This window comes from Tyto alba, unplaced genomic scaffold (assembly GCF_018691265.1).
Source record: "Tyto alba isolate M040663 unplaced genomic scaffold, T.alba_DEE_v4.0 Super-Scaffold_6, whole genome shotgun sequence".
NCBI lineage: Eukaryota > Metazoa > Chordata > Aves > Strigiformes > Tytonidae > Tyto > Tyto alba.
The window spans coordinates 53,623,012-53,639,804 of record NW_024881327.1 but is presented as its reverse complement, the minus strand read 5'-3'; the positions used below and the strand labels follow the sequence as shown (position 1 = coordinate 53,639,804).

At 43.3% G+C, this 16,793-nt stretch overlaps 1 protein-coding gene across 1 annotated transcript in view; it reads right to left on the bottom strand.

The window, feature by feature from the left end:
• Nucleotides 1–1,018: 1,018 nt before the first annotated feature.
• The window catches only part of ATRN (attractin), a 95,652-nt gene continuing 79,877 nt past the window's right edge, over nucleotides 1,019–16,793 (bottom strand). Inside the window, exons 20-25 of the mRNA XM_042808375.1 lie at nucleotides 14,707–14,800; nucleotides 13,760–13,812; nucleotides 12,035–12,129; nucleotides 11,418–11,496; nucleotides 10,864–11,021; nucleotides 1,019–2,183 (exon numbers count right to left, since the gene is read on the bottom strand). Coding sequence (XP_042664309.1) covers nucleotides 2,139–2,183; nucleotides 10,864–11,021; nucleotides 11,418–11,496; nucleotides 12,035–12,129; nucleotides 13,760–13,812; nucleotides 14,707–14,800 — 524 coding nt within the window. The 3' untranslated portion in view covers nucleotides 1,019–2,138. The remainder of the gene's footprint in view (nucleotides 2,184–10,863; nucleotides 11,022–11,417; nucleotides 11,497–12,034; nucleotides 12,130–13,759; nucleotides 13,813–14,706; nucleotides 14,801–16,793) is intronic.

The following is a 16,793-nucleotide window of genomic DNA, read 5'->3' as shown; positions in this document are numbered from 1 at the left end:
TTACCAGTGGGAATTGTTTCACAGGTCAAAGGAGGCCATTAGTGAAAATAATACAATCCCAGAGCAGACCCTTCGGTTGCAACGAGAGGCAGAGCAGATGTCTTTTGATGTATGGGAACAACCAGAGCTTGGGCTGTTCCCTTCGTCAAACAACTAAAGAAAGAAGAAAAGGTCACAAAAACGTATCAAAATTAGCAGTCACAGCTCTAATATACAAAGCACTCGAATCCAGGGAAGTGTCAATTCTGAAAGCTTTATTCGGAGCAGAATCGTACTCCCACATCTAACTTGATACCTCATGCGATCGCAGCAGCACAGCTCTGGAGTGGAGCACTAAAACCCGTACTTTGCTTCAAAACTTGGAGGCAGGCATCCCGGCAACGCCTGCGCCGAAGGGAAGTTAATAAAAGCAACACAAGGCAGCGACGGGAGGGCCCCTGTCTTAGTTTGGGCTGAAATAGAGTTAATCTTCCTTTTCAGGGACTAGATGAGTGCTGTGTTTTGGATTTAGCTTTGGGTTTGGTATGGGAAAAATGCTGATAGCACACTGATGTTTTCAGCTGCTGCTGAGACTTCAAGGACTCTCTGGCTCCCCATGTCCTGCCCGTGCGCAAGGGCACAGGGAGCAGGGAGGGAGCACGGCCACAGCACCTGACCCAAACTGGCCAGTGAAATATTCCATATCATGGCACGTCATGCTCACTATATAAAGGAGGGGTGGTTGGGAAGGAGCTCTCTGGCTTCCGGGATTGCGACTGTGGGATCTTGGTTCCTCGGGGTCGCTGGCCGGGAACAGGCTGGATATTGGTCAGCGGGTGGGGAGCAATTACGCTGTACATCGCCTGTTTATATATTGCTTTTTGCTTTCCCCCCATCATCGTTATTGTTTTCATTTTATTGCCATTATTAAACTGTTCCTATCTCAGCCTGCGTGTCTCCCTTCACCCCTCTAATCCACTCCCCCGTTCCCAGGTGGGGAGGGGGAAGGGAGGGTGATTAGCTGCGGGGGTTGGTTGCCCATCAGGCCCAAACCACAACAGCCCCAAAGGAAGGTAGCTCCTTAAAGAGTACATCATCCAAGAGGTTTGCACGTAACAATTTCCATTTCATTCCCCGGGACGGCGCACGCTCCGGTTTCCGGCACGGATGCGCGAGAGTGTACACGCAGGTTAGTGACAGTCACCCCGTCCATCACCCACGGAGAGCGCTGCAAACCAAAGGCTGATTTAATTACAGCACGTTGGGGGCTGTCCTCGATTTTCAGGTCGCTCATTTGTAACAGTTTCTGCGCTGGAACTTTTAGCGGCTCCTTGGAAAGCAGCGATGGGTTTAAGAGAGAGAAATTGTTTCCACCTTTGGGTTCTCCGTTCACAGTTTCAGCAGATGAACTAGACAGCAATTCAACACTTTGGGTTCACAAATATTTCCCTATCACGGTAAACAGCGTATTTTAAAATATCGAGTATAATTATGACAACACATTATATGACTGAATTAAGCTATCCACAGTGCATTAACTTCCTGCGTAGAAGAGAAAGAAGTTTTAGAACAGACCCACAGTCCTGACAGAAATCAACTGGAGGAACCCCAAAAAAAGCTTCAACAGCCCAATGCAGAAGTTTGAGAAACTAAAAAAAATGTAAACAGCAGAGCAATTTTAGTTATTTCTCCATTACAGCCTTTATGAAATCGGAGCGGAAGGCAGCAATTTAAGTGACTTGAAATTTTCCCATCGGTTATCAAATACCTCCAGCCCTCAACCGGTGTTAGCTGTCTAACGCTGTTGCAGTCCTCCTCCAAGCAGCACGTGCAGTGACGCTACGCGGTCACGGTGGCACTTTTTTTGGAGCCCAACTTGATGACGAATTGCCGAGCAAACAACACACAGTGAATATCTAGCGAGATTTGGCAAATGGTGCATTTTGTATGCAAGAGGCTGCAAAATCCGTTTGCCTCTTTTTGTTCCTTGAAGCATTTGGCTCATAATTAACATTTAAGCGCATTCAAATTAAAATACTTCAACCAACGTGAGGGAAAGAGAGGAGGCAATTGCCAGTTAATGATACAATTACAAACTGTGTTTTTTTCCTTAATCGGCTCCTAGGCGTCTTACATATACTGAGAAAGTAGCAAACAATTCAAAAGGCTTCATAGTGAGGGCTCTGAATCTGGGAGAAAAGTATCTAAAATGAAATGTGACAGAATGTTAATGAAAACAATAGTTTGGGTATGAAACCAGACAAGAACACGAGTTTATATTTAGTGAGTGGTAGAAAACACCATCATGAGGAAGCTGGGATGGAGCAGAGGGCTTAGAGCCGTTAAAAAGGGGCTGAAGTTAGCTGTATCAGCAACTGTGATTTTCACCCCCCTGTGCATTCAAGGAGAGGGACTCACTTGCTGGAATCTGCTCCAGGTAAATACGTGCTAGTTTAAAAGTTGTTAAAAACTGCTGACGTTTGCACAAGTATCAACGTGAGTTTCAGATTCTCACCATCAACTACTCGTCAGCCCCAGAACTGAAGTTTCACCTCTGAGTGAGCTGACTTCTGTCTGGTTTGAAACCCATGAAAACAAGTTCCCTGAGAGCTTTTGCACTGAACTCCCTCGCTTCTTACCGTAATACTGTAGAGCTTGTTATTTGTATTCTGTAGTTCTTTACTAATCTGACATATACTTTGAGAGACGAACAAAGCAAACTTAGAAAAAAAGATTTAAGAAAACAGAAAAAACAGTGGGGAAAAAGGTCATATTAAGTCTACATGACTACAGAAAAAAACATCAACCCTAACAACATTCACTATTGTCCTTTTCTAAAGGGTGCACTCTCAGTTTGGTAGAGGATAAGGAATATTTAGGGCAGTGTCTTCCAAGCAAAAGAGAGAAATGAGAACAGCTGTGGTTTGCACAACGCTTATAAAGTCACTGTGGCCGTGCCAGACAAGATCTGTTAGCAGAGAGGAGCTGAAAAACAGAGAGAATGAAAATATCGAGACATTTGTGACCTTACCTGGGTTTTCAAGAAAGCCTGGCAAGCCAAGGTTTTAAGTGAACTCTGCAACGCAGTTTTCATACTCGGAAACCACTCACACAGGAGGTATTAGGAAGCAGATTGCTGTATTTTGAAGGCTTTCTGCATTTTGCAGCTTTAATTCTTTTACAAAATAATCATTTCAAGTCATTAAAGCAGGCAGGGAAAAACATCCTAAACCAATATACTTAACAAAAAAAAAAAAAAACAACAAAAACCAGCCCCGAGCTGAAGTGGTTTTGAAGAGAGGTGGAGCAAGAAGGAAAAAAAAAAAAAAAAGCCAGAATTCAGCATTGGCAGGGACACAGCTATCTCAAACACAAAAAAGCATTTATACTCTCCGAGTCCAGATTTTAACAGGCAAGAAGAGAGGGAAAGAGAGACAGATTTCAATCAAGGACTTCAGAATAAAGTTTCTAATATTTAAAAAGAACGTGGATTATAGATTAGTTGCTCCACAGTAAAGACTGTACATTTCTGAAGTTCTCTGTTGCAAGATTTTCTACATATATAACCACTTCTGTTTAGATACATTTACTGTATCTAAATTGAAAATAAGCCAGGATAAGAGAGTTTACACACAATGACTGTTTATTACGATATTCAAACAAACAAACAAAAAAACCCCCAAAATATCAGTTGGACATGCTGCACTGCACAGGAACAGACCAAACACACGCGTAAGCTGCAAGGTGACGCACACACACAAGGAGAGAATATTTTCCATCAGTCTGGCAGCAGCAGAGTTTCACTGATTTCATCATAGTCCTTATATTAAAAACATTCTAATTTCAAAAGGGAAATTGAAACATGTTCTGTAGCTGCAAAAAGTTTAGTAGTGTAACTCCAATGAGCAAAACTGGAGGAGAAAGTCTCAGAGATAAGAAAAACATTCTGCATCCTGGCCATACTGCAACCTGTTGTTTTAATTAACTAGTCAACTCGCCCTGAAGGACTGAACCCAACCGCATAGGAACTTTTATGCGGGGAAATAAGGGATGACCACTTAGAAAAAGAAATAAGAGAGGGAGTACAGAAAAGGTCTGAACAAAAACTATTCCTATGAAAGGAGCATGGGATGAGTGCTGAAGCAGCAGTCAGGAAAGCAGAGAGGTCAAGAAGTCACCCCATGGCTCTATTTTAAATCTTGTAGTGAACCCTGGTCAAGGATTGACTGCTAGGAAGTCTTTACCCCAAAATTCCATACCATGACTTACCTTCTATTTTATCTTATTGAAGTTGAAGTTCTACAGAGAGCCAAGACTTTACAAAAACACAAAAAATAGGGGAAGCAAATAGGAAAGAGGTACAGAAAGGACATGCAGGAGCACATATTGCAATTAAGGGCAATTGAGGGCAGCTCAATCCACCACGGAAGACTGCACAAGACCTGAAAGGACACACTGAGTCCTGGAGACAAATCATACTTTTATACTGACTTTTCTCTAGTTTTTCCTCTATGGAGCCATCACTTTTCATAAACCATCTCCTACTCATCAACCGCTCTGAAAAAAATTAGGATGGTGAGGAAAGAAAAAGAATTAGAGTAAAGCAGTACTCTAGGGTGGTGTGGGAAGTGTCGTGTCAAACTGTAGAGTGCCTTAGCATCCAGTGTGGAAAAGCCTTCATGTGGCATCAAATCTGACAGCACAGTTACACCAGATAGTGAACAGACTGAAAGTATGGTGTGATACCAGCCAAAAAGCAGATCTATATGGTTAGAGGCTCTTCACGAGGGAGTCATGGCACCCCTCACCAGGGCAGACATAGCAAATGCGGGCTAAGATGAGGAGATAATGAGATGGATTGAAAACTGGTCGAACGGTTGGGTCCAGGGGGTGGTGACCAGTGGCATGAAGACTAGTTGGAGGCCAGTAATTAGCAGTGTACCCCAGGGGTCAATACTGGGTCTGATCCTATTTAACATCTTCATTAATGGTCCGGCTGATGGAGCAGAGCGTACCCCCAGCAAGTCTACAGGCGACCTTAAACTGGGTGGCTGATACAGCGGAAGGTTGTGCTGCCATCCAGAGGGATCCTGACAGGCTGGAAACAGGCCAAAAGGAACCTCATTCAACGAGGGGAAGTGCAAAGTTCTGCCTCTGGGGAGGAACAACCCCAGGCACCAGTATGTGCTGGGGGCCACCCAGCTGGAAAGCAGCTCGTCAGGAAAGGCCCCGGGGGGTCCTGGTGGACATCAAATTGAACATGAGCCAGCAACGTGCCCTTGAGGCAAAGAAAACCAAGGGTATTTGCTCAGAACACAACAGCTGTATTAGACAAAGCACTGCCAGCACATCAAGGGAGGTGATCCTGCCCCATCTACTCAGCACTGGCAAGGTCACTGTCCTGGGTTTGAGTGAGTGGTGGGGTTTTCTTGGTAGCAGGGGAGGGGGCACTCAGGGTAGTCCCTGTGAGAAGCTTCTTGAAGCTCCCCCAGCTCCAAGTCGGCCCCACCTCTGCACCAAGGCCAAGTCAGTCAGCTGTGCCTCTGCGATAACGTATTTAAGAAGGGACGTGGTGACGGGCAGTGCGACTGGTGAGGAGGAGTTGCTGCAGCTGCATGAACACCAAGGTCAGTGGAGGAACGGAGGAAGAAAGGAGGGGGGAGGTGTGCCGGAGCAGAGACCCCCCTGTGTCCTGTGGTGAGACGGCAGGGTGGCCCCCCCCTGCCACCCATGAAGATCTACGGTGGAGCAGACACTGATTTATGGCCTGTGGCTTCTGCTTGACATAATCAAGGTGCTGTGCCTGAAGAAGGCCGGGGTCTCATGGGAAAAAGCAGCCCCACTGCTGTAATTCAGTGCTGGGAGGATTGCAGCATGCGGGGGTGTCCCACGCCGGAGCAGCTCGGGAAGGGCTGCAGCCGTGGGAGGGAATCCAGTCGGAGGAAGTTAGTGACCCATGACGGAGCAGTGTGGGGAACGCTGCGGCCCATGGGAGGGACTCACATTGGAGAGGGTTTGTGGAGGACTGTCTCCTGTGAGAGGGGGACCACGATGGAGCAGGAGGAACAAGTTCCGGACACTCCCCTCACCAAAGATGAAGGAAGTGGCAGCACTGCCTGCACCCCCCATTCCCTGCCCCTGCGCCGCTGGGGGAGGAGGTAGAGATATCAGGAGCAGAGCTGAGCCCAGAAAGAAGGGATGGATGGAGGGAAGGTGTTCTCAAGATGTAGCAATGCTTCTCACTGTCCTACTCTGTTAATTGTTGCTGTTAGTATCTGTAATAAATCTGTGTTCTTTTTTAGTTCCCCTAATAAGTCTGCCTTTTGCCCGTGACTATAACAGGTGATCTGCCCCTCCCAGTCCTATATCGGATCCCAAGCCTGGCTCATTTGTCCCTTCTCATCACTGGGAGGGAAGGGAGGAGTGAGTGGCTGTTCGGTGCTCAGTTGCCCTCTGTGCTCAAATCACGACAGCCACACCTGGAGTACTGGGTCCAGTTCTGGGCTCCCCGGTACAAGAGAGACACAGACAGACTGGAGAGTGTCTAGCAAAGGCCCGCAAAAATGAAGAGACTGGAGCATCTCACATATGAGGAAAGGCTGAGAGAGCTGGGACTGTTCAGCCTGGGGAAGAGAAGGCTCAAGGTGGATGTCAATTTATATAAATACCTGACGGGAGGGCGCAAGGAGGATGGAGCCAGGCTTTTTCCAGTGGTGCCCAGTGACTGAACAGAGGCAATGGGCACAAACCGAAACACAGGAAGATCTGTCTTGAACATCAGGGAACACTTTTTTACAGTGAGGCTGACTGAGCACTGGTACAGGTTGCCCACAAAAGTGGAATCTCCATCTTTGGAGATACTCAAAAGCTGCCTGGACATCGTCATTGGCAACTGGCTCTAGGTGTCCCTGTTTGAGCAGCGGGGCTGGACCAGATGATCTCCAGAGGTCCCTTCTAACCGCTCTGGAATTCTGTGAAGACGACCACGTCTGTCAAAGGAAGGAATGCAAAAGGCAGACTTGAGTCTCCCAATGGTTATTAAAGGATGCCGCAGGAAACTGGTTTTATCTCACACTCAGACGGGCAATGCTGCTGGGTTGCTGTGAGAAAGGAGGGAGGAATGCTGTGTTGAGCTACGATGAGATCTCCAGCGAAAGGACGTGCAGGGGGGCTTCCTGGAGAAGGATGACAAAGCCATAGCAAAGTAACGAATAACTGCTACTGCAAACAGGAGAAAGGACCAAGATGTTCAACCCCAACAGGTGATCAGAGAAAGATGACAGAATAACATCAACTCGGGGAAAAAAAGCTTCTCAGATATGAACTGAAGAGCATGCTAATAGAAATTGTAAGGACCGCGTATTCCTGGATGCGGTATTGCTGCCAGACTTCTTCACAAAGAGACTCTCGACCAATAAGAGCTGATGCTATTTTAGACTTTGTTTTGGCAAGTAACAAGGACATTAAGAAGAGCTGGTGATGCAACATTAGCTTGGATTGAGTGCACACAAGCACATTCATATTAAATTACGGATAAAACGAGGTAAGTGTTGTAAGAGAATCAAAGTTCACTCTTTTTAACGACGAGAAATTAAATAAGACAGTAAAATCAAGTGGGCTAAGGAGATAAGGAATAGGAAAGCAGCCATCTAAGTATTTCTCTTGAGTCAAAGATGCAAAACTATTTGAAGGCTGTATCCTTCAGAACTAACCTCAAAAAGGACATTAGGAACAATTAAAGAGTCTATGTATTACGGAAGGGAAAGGATTCATTAGCAAGAAGCCAACAAGTAGTACAGAGATAAAATAAGAACTGCCAAATGTCAAGCTGTGCTAGATCTCAACAAACGATAAACAAAATAGCAAGAGATGTTTCAGCTATACAAGTAAAGGAGACCAGAAAGGGAAAGGGAAGAGGGTATGCTGTAAGGATAGGCAAGAGAATAAAACCAATCAATTGCACTCCAAAAACGAAAGCAGGGTTTTCATTAACGATAAGGACACTGAACATAGGTGCAAGACAAAGTGCCTCGTGGGAGTAAGGTTATAAAAAGATACTCAACCAAGACGGAGAAAAAACTCAAGTATTTCGATGTGTTCAAAGTCGGTGAAAGCAGACAGCATGCATCTCAGCACTCCAAAGAAACTGTACATGAAATAACAGCAAGGCTGTGAAAGCAGCCTACCACCCAAGCGTGGCACTATCGAAAATTTGTATTTAGAGGAGGAGGGAGAATCTAGACATTCACGCTCCTCAAGACCTCAATAGTACACAAAGTTTCAGGACAAGTTCTGAATATAAAAACCAAAGTAGTAAATGCAAAACTCAATTCAGCAAGCAATAGATCTGACTACGGTAAACTGTGATATGCCAGTCCACTATTTTCTGCCTGTAAAAATAAATTAATTATATAGACCTAGGACGCACAGCTGAGCTAATCCAAATTTCATTATGGATTTCAATACACTGGAAATTCCTGAGCGAGATAAAGATGGTGAGGATTATTTCAAGAATCATAGAAGTTAAGGGGGAGAGAACTTAGTTCAGGGATAGCATTTGGACACACTTGAACCAATACCTTCATTCGTGACACAGACCCAACACGAAAGCAGGCTACCTGCACAATCTCCTGACAAAGTCAAAGGAGATCATTAATAAAAACACAGACAAGAAACACACAGAAGAACAACTAGATTGCCCAGGACTGTCAATATTATCCACTAACAGCATCGGAATAACATTTTATGATGTTATCCAGGACTGAGATTGCTCACTATCAAGACTGTGAGCTCATCAGTTGGAAACCAAGGATGTGAAAGAACGGGGATATTAGTCCATATTAAAAAGAATAAGGACTATTAACTGCTGCAGCCATGAAAATGAGCAAAGCAAAATACTGCCATAAAAGGACCTAGAATGGTCCATAAAGAACCCAGAGATACCGCTGTACAAAGCAGTGGTGAGACCTCATCTCCATGACCTTATACGCGGCTGACCAAAACTGCACAAGCGAGATTAATACAAGCAAGCACAGAGGAAAAACAAATGAGGCAACTGAACCCAAATAACCTGTTTCACAGGACAAGAGGAGGAGGGTTTCTCTTTCTTAAGCCAACAAATAAACACTAAAGGCTGAGAGAGGATATGACCTGTCCAAAATCATCCAAGGGAAAACCGGAGACCCAGCTGCCAAACAAGAAGACAGATGGGACATTTAAGCTCAGTGACAACACTGGCATAGGAAAAGCTAGCAAAAATTCACCTAAGTACAGGTAGGGTGGAGGCTGGAGTAAACACAGGAGAGGTAAGGGACAGGAGACACACTGTTCTTCAACAGCTACCAAGTCCTAACACACGGTTCTACATCACGAAATAGCAAATAAATAAGTCAGGGTAAGTCCAGGACCAATTATGGAAAGTAAACAATCAGCCAGCAAAATCTGTAAGTTAAATAAAATATTGTTTCTTCTTCTGACTCCTGTGATTACCAATTTGATAGAAAATGAGCCTCGATATTTAAAAAAATGATTGTGCAAGTGCCCACTTACATACACAGGACATTACTTTCTCTATCTGAAATGGAAACAGTGACTTTGTGCTTGAGTATCCAATAACATAAAGGTTTTACCTTGCAGCTCTTGCAAACTCCTCCGTATCTACAAATTAGGATTTGACAACGAACTAAGACGTTACCAATTTGTAAAGTAAAACCTCTCCAGCTGTAAAATGATTACCAGTATTTTGAGTAATATTAAAAAGAACCAAAACGCAGTCCAAAGTCAGCCTACTAAATCTACCGGTCTGCAGTCAACAAGACAATGTTTCCCGAGTACTTAAAACTCACTGTTTTTACCAGAAGGTGATGCATACGTTTCACATGTATTCCTAGTGTTATTTTAAAAGTTCAAGAAATACCTTGAAAAATATCACGATAGCTTAAGGACCCATGCAGACCTCATTTCCTTGCTCAATATTATCATGTGCATTATCTTCGTCAGAAGTGACCCCTACAGTGAATCTGTGTGACTGATGTCGGAAATATCAAGTAAATTAATGTGAAGTTGTCAGCCTTCACATAATAATTAGTCGAATAAAGGTGAAGACGGAAGAATTTGGGTTCCCGCATTTGACCAAGCTTCTTAAAAAAGGCAGAATTCAAATGTACAGAGCCTCATTTGAGATCTCTGCTCCAGACCTAGGAGTCCTTTTGTCCTTCAAAAGGTGCCCGTATCACTGAGTACACTGTGCTATGATACTTGACTTAGCCCAGAGCAAGGAGGTGGTGTGGCCAAGGTTCCTCTGAATTACGAGCTGCCGCAGCAGTTGCCGAGTCTCTGTGATTGCAGTCGGTGATCTACGAGTGTTTCCGTGATTCACCAAGCTTCATCCACTGCTTCTCTGGCACTAACCTTATCACCGCCGGCAGTTTGCCACCTGAGGCAACGTGTGTGTTAACTGACTGCACTGAATTAAGGGAAAGAATAAGCTTCATCTTTTTCTGCAGGTACCACCAGTCTCGGGCAGCACACGGAGAAAGGGGGATGGCCCTCAAGCCGTGCCTTTTGAGAACAAGACGTTATGTTTTCTTCAACATCAACATCTACACGTTTGAAGTCAGAAACCTCATTAATACATAGCCCTGTTAATAAGCAAGCATCCCGCTTTATTTCACTGTGCCTTTTTAAATCCACTGGGCTGAGGCAACATCAGAAGACGGTGAAACTTTTTGGTGTTAATCGGGAACATCAAACCCTTTGTCTGCTGCAGGATTATACTGAGAGCTGGTTCAGCTTGGGCAACACAAAGCACACCGAACTGCCACGCTGCTTGAGAGAAACAAAAAAGTACTTTTAAATAATTATATACATGTTAACAGCTCCTACCTGTATTTTTATCGGCCAGGTGAAATTGCTGACGTAAACGAAGAAAGTGATGTTTGGATTGTTGCGGAAATCGAATTTCTCATTGGAGAAACTGTCCTTGTATTCTTTTATATTGGTTCTTGAAACAACTGGAATTTCCTCCCCAGCCTGCGTGCCAGCTGTTAATGAATGTTAAAAAGTAGCAAGAAAAGATGTTTCAATGCACATTTTCAGCGGCAAACAAAAAGGGTAAAGCATCCTGAATTTTAATGCTACCAAATCAACTGTTCATCGGAACACTACTATTTTAAGCTGCATTGCGTTATCAAAATCACTGCATGCCAAAATACTGCATTACTAAAAATCAAATCTGCACCTTTGATGTTTCCAAAATACACTATTAAGACAGAATAACATAGTTCTTTTTAATATTTTGCTTCTGCCCTCCCAGGCCTAACATTTAAAACCATTACAGAACACGTTCATGGGTTAAAAAAAAAACTTCCCCACTTGCATTTGTTGAAACCTGGTAACTGAAACAAGCTACCGAGACACTCAGATTATGCTCATTTTACCTGCAAAACTTGTGGACCAAGTAATGTTGAGGTTGAAGTTTTTAGATGCATTGATAAACATGTCCAGGTCTCTGTTTTGCTTGGAGGAAAAAAAAAAAAAAAAAAAAAAAGAAAAAAAAGAAAGCTTATTTTTAGGGTAACAATTTTACTGTACTGTTTCCTAGAAAATCTTCACTGAAAAAAATAATCTTGGAATTTGTTATTTACATGAAGCAACTACATCGAGCTAAAAAACTATTTACATTTTCTGAAAGCAGTGTTCTCCTCACCAAGGCAAGCATAACAAAGAACAAAACAAGTCATATGCATAAACGGGAAGAATAGAGACATGACGTTTTGGGTGAACAAGCACAACTAGAATTGCTCAGCAGTTGTTCAAACAGCCGTAAAGAATCGGCTGTGGTTCCTTAGGAAGTTTTACCATGAAGATTTGAAACTGCATGGCCAAGCCAAGCTCCAAAACTTCTGGTTGCTTTGTGGAGCTTGACCGACATGCCACGTTAAGAGACTACATCTGGAGACGAGCAGAACTGTAACAACTCATCACCTCCGTGGCTCAGAGAAGACAAACGCATACCCAACGGATGAAGTTTTCAAGGGAAAGTAGAAAATCTTACCTCTTCGGGTGTTGCTACAAAGTTGATTGCTGTGTAATAGCGATCATCCTCTTGAGAAAGGCTGAAGGTGAACTGATAGTCAATGAGAAGAGTATCTGTAAGGAAAGCATGGAGAAGGTTATCCCACGTCTAGGAATGAAACAAACGTCTGCAAAGCAAGGCATGATGTCTCTGAAGCGTTTCTTGCACTGAGAGCACAACCAGGAGTCACCACACTGTTATGAATGATTCCAACCTACATCGGGACAAAAATCTTTAGGTTGAGTTTAGAGGGAAAAAAGATTCTGCTTACATCTCCTAGGCAATAGCCTCCAGCCTTAATCGAAATGACTGCTCATACCTGTGCATCGTAAGAAACGTGCCAAGGCGTTTACTTTTCTCATACTGCAATACCTCCACGTACTAAGGGAATGCTATTAAAATAAAATAAATAATCCGCGCTTGGGAGGGGACTAAGTTCCACGCATGATAAGTTTCTGCACATCAGTGGACTGTGTGTACATGGAAAATTTCTGCGGAGCAGCTGCTTGTTCATGGACCCAGCTGCCTCCCTACTCTGGGTCACATCCTGTCCAGCCATGCCAGGACCAGTTTTTTTGCCTACCTGTCCACCCTCCCGTGCTCCTGTCTGCCTAGGGGTGGGTATCACCTCTCTTAATCGACAGTGCACAGCCAGTTTTGGGGACACAACCACCAGTCGCCGTATCCTCTTATTAAACCGCAGTATTATGACTTGTAGATATTTGCGAACCCGTGCAGAGATATTCCAAGCAATAATCAATGTGAAGCTAGAAAAGCAGGCGTTATTTCTTTCTTATCACCTCCTGGAGACCCCTCGTTGAATAGACATGAGCTAGAAAACCTTCTGACATCTACTCACAACTCCTATGAAGCACTATGAGATTTTTCAATGAAGAAAACCAAGTGAGACTGAACCTGTATAGCACGAGGTTGTGCCTGTAAGAGTCAACTCCTGTCTTTTTGCCCTTTTTACCCACGTTCCCACCCCTGCCATTGGCAGCGATGAATTAGGTCATCCTTGCATAAAGACTGTCATGAGAAGCCATCGGTGTCCTCATTTGGCTGCACAAGCAGCATTGAAATTTGCTAAGTACAGCATGTTGATAATTTCTGCGTTGCACAAAAATACTATTTAAGACTTGCATCTTTATGTAATTTAAGATTACATCTATCCATGCCTGCCAGTGTGCTGATTGCTAATATTTGCAAATAGAAGCTGGAGAGTTTCCATTAAGTAATCGGAATCTTGGCAAAGTATCTGCTCGAACTGCACGGGAATCCAACTGTTCCTTTCAGAGGAAACGTGGCAATTTTGAAACCTTACCCATTCTAACACAGAACAGAATTCAAAAAACCCCCAAACAAAACAGTATTTTGCACTTCCAAAAATTCTAAAGACATGCTTGAGTTTTGACTTATTAGGTATATATTTTAGAGCAGTCTCCAGAAGACCAGATTTCATTTCAAAGTCAGGTGAAAAACAGTCAAAAGTTGTTTTGAAAGCTCCAATCATCACACAGACCTTATCAAGAAGAGCACTCTCATTCTCTTTAAACAATACTTTTGTGAGAACTATTTTTCAGTCCTTCCCTTAATCCCCTGTATTTTAAACAGACGTTGAAGCAACTAAAACTAGTTTTAAATAAGACATTTTAAACATCAAACACATTTTTCATCTCCAAACAAAATCCCAGGAGTACTCACAGTAACACGTTCCTTTAAGTGGATTTCCCTGATATCTATTTTCAACTTCGCACCTAAAAAGAATACATATTTTTTAATAAAAGGATTTTTTTTTCAGTTCTATTTATTCCCCACCACTGAAAACCAGAAAACACCACCTCTGCCGATAACAGTACACAATTAAAGATGCATGTCTGAGCTATACTGGGCTGCTGAAGAAATTACACGATCCCTGCAAGTCAAACTAATATGCAGTAAAAATGAAATATAAAATTCTGGATATTAACCTTTGCATCCACTTGGAATGTATTTATTAGCTCTTCACAATGCATGCAACTGGATTACTACAGTCAAAACCTAACATTTCCATTTACATTACAGCTATTCCAGGATCTAGTCCTATAAACGTTTACTCATGTGAGCAACATTTTAAAAATAAACCTGGCAATGAAATTATTGGGAATGAAATTATTTCCACTAACAGTACACTAAAAGCATTTCTGTTACGTTACAGAAAAACCTCCCGCAAATTTGTGGCTCTGAAACTGCTCCATTAAAACGCTTGAATGTCAGAGTCTTATTTCAGATATATTTACACTCCCCCAGAACAGCCCCAGAGTGCACAGACAGTAAAAATCTACCAATTAAAAAGAAACTATTGAGGGATAAAGCGAAGCGGTATGTAGAGTCTGGGGGGTGGGGGGGCATTATTTTTTTCCCCCATCCCTTCCGCATGACATTGCCAGCCGAAACGTTCTTAAAAACGGAAATCTTCAGGAAATCATTTTGTTCATGTCATCCCCCCAGGGGAAGCGTGGCTGGCTGCACCGTCAGTGAAGTTAGTCAACTGTCAGCGGGAAGAGATGAGCAGAGACATCGTAAATCCAATCAGTAAAAAATGTGGGGGGGTTCCATGCCGGGACGTGCACGGCCCTTTGATTTCAAATAACGAAGTGAAACCAACTCACAGTTGACACTCGTCTCCTTTTATTCCCTTGGTGGTGCAGAAACATTTCCCTGTATTTGTGTTGCAGACAGACGCGTGGCCATTGCACTTGCAAGCTGTTGAGCAGAGGGGGGAAAAGACGCAACTTTGAATGAGGCAAGAGAAACAGATTCGGTAGCAATTAAGCCCTTTAGTTGCCAAACTGAGAAACATCAACAATTAAAGTGCATATGAAAACCCATTTGGTACTCTTTGGTTTCTCTGTGATACAGAAGGCAGCCAAAAATAGAACTGTGCGTCAAAACAGAGTGAGTGCGGGCTCCAGGACTGATGTTCTGTAGGAAATCATGATCAGACTGTGCTTTTTAGCCTCAAACAGTGATTTAACTTCCTCTCTTGTTAGATAGCACTAAGGATGTCGTAACTGGTAAGAAAAGGACAATATTTGGAATAGCTTTGGGCTTCCTAACACATTTCAGCCAAACTCAAGCCTATCGAACGAAGACTATTTTTTTGCAAATAAAGCAAAGCTCGTGGTGCTTTTAGGGCTTTTTCTAGAAATAAATAAAGCCCTTGAGAAAATAACGTCATTATCAACAATGTCAGTGTATCTGCATGGTAAAACGGCCGGTGCTAAGAAGACAAGGTCCGTGCTGTCAGTGGTTTGGGGCACGTGCCCCGATGTATTTTAGAGTAGCTTTAGGCTGCTCTCGCGTGCTGAATGCCACCGAGTTGTGGCTGAAGCAAATCAGCATGCCCCTAGACTACACTGGGTTTGTGTCATGCCCAAGACAGACCAGCTCATCTACCCTGAGCCTGCCCGAGAGGCCAACCAAGGTATGGACATTCAGATTTCTTTCAAAAGAATGCTCCTGGTTCAAATTAAAATGCTACCGTTGACACGCTCTGAGACCTCATAAAGAAGTAGAGGAGGTATATGCAAAAAAAAAAAAAAAAAAAAAAACAACAAAACCAAAACCCCCCAAAAAACAACCTAAACCAAACCAACAAACAACAGCAAAACCAACACGTGCAGTTGTCGTTGCTAGAATCTTCACTATAACTAGAAGAAAGGGTATTACAACCGCTCCCAGAAGCCTTTTAGGAGTTGTTCTACCAATGAACTGGAAGGTGCATTCACCTGGAGCTGGGCGTGCAGAGTGCACGGTGCCAGAAGGGAAAAAGTACACAAAGTGAAGATCCTTCATTTGAGCTCCCCGAGCTTGCTGGATACAGTATGCTTTGAAGGCCGGGGCCGCCTCGTTAAGAAGACACATGCCTTCTCATTAAGAAGACATGCCACTCAATGTACCTGCAGACTCTTACACACGAAATCCCCATCCTGAATACCCTTGCCAGCCTTGGACCTTATTTTATGAATCCTTTTGATGTCTTCTTTATATTGGCATGTAATGGAAGCTATATTGTATCAGGGACACTTAATTGTGCTTCTTAGATGTGGATGAGTGGTTTCCTAGCAGCAACGCGGAACAAAATAGGAAGCAGCATAAAGGCCTATTGTGGGAGCAAGTAGACTGAATGAAGATTTGACAAAATAATTGTATTCTGTGAAGCAAACACACTTCTCATTAGTGGCACTTTAAAAAAAATAATCTTAATACTACTGAGAATGTCTTGTACTCCCTCCCTTGATTTGCAAAAGGTAAGCAAACTGAAATTTAATCAGTATTCAGCATTAACATGCATAAAAATTAGGAGGAATTTCAAATTTCGTGTTGTTTAGATGCAGACCACAGTATCTTGAGCGCTAAACATTAATGCTTCCTCACCCTGCTCTTTAGCCACATGCTTGTCAAGAAGACTGAACACTCAGATATCCTTATTTAAAATAACAGGGTCTGCTTATTTATCCATTCTCCTATGAGCACCTTAACTGGAGATCATTCACTAAAGAACTGGGATATGCACAAAGAGAACTATTCCCACGGCTTTTCAAACAACTAATAGGTTTGGAAACCAGCTACAGACAAAACATACTAGACGCCCTCGCTGAAGCCTGAAAATTTCCCTCCGGAGTTTGACGCTAGAGCAGAAAGCCAAAATTACGAGAAATGGCTTCTTGATGCTGAAACGTGGTGCCAGGCTGCC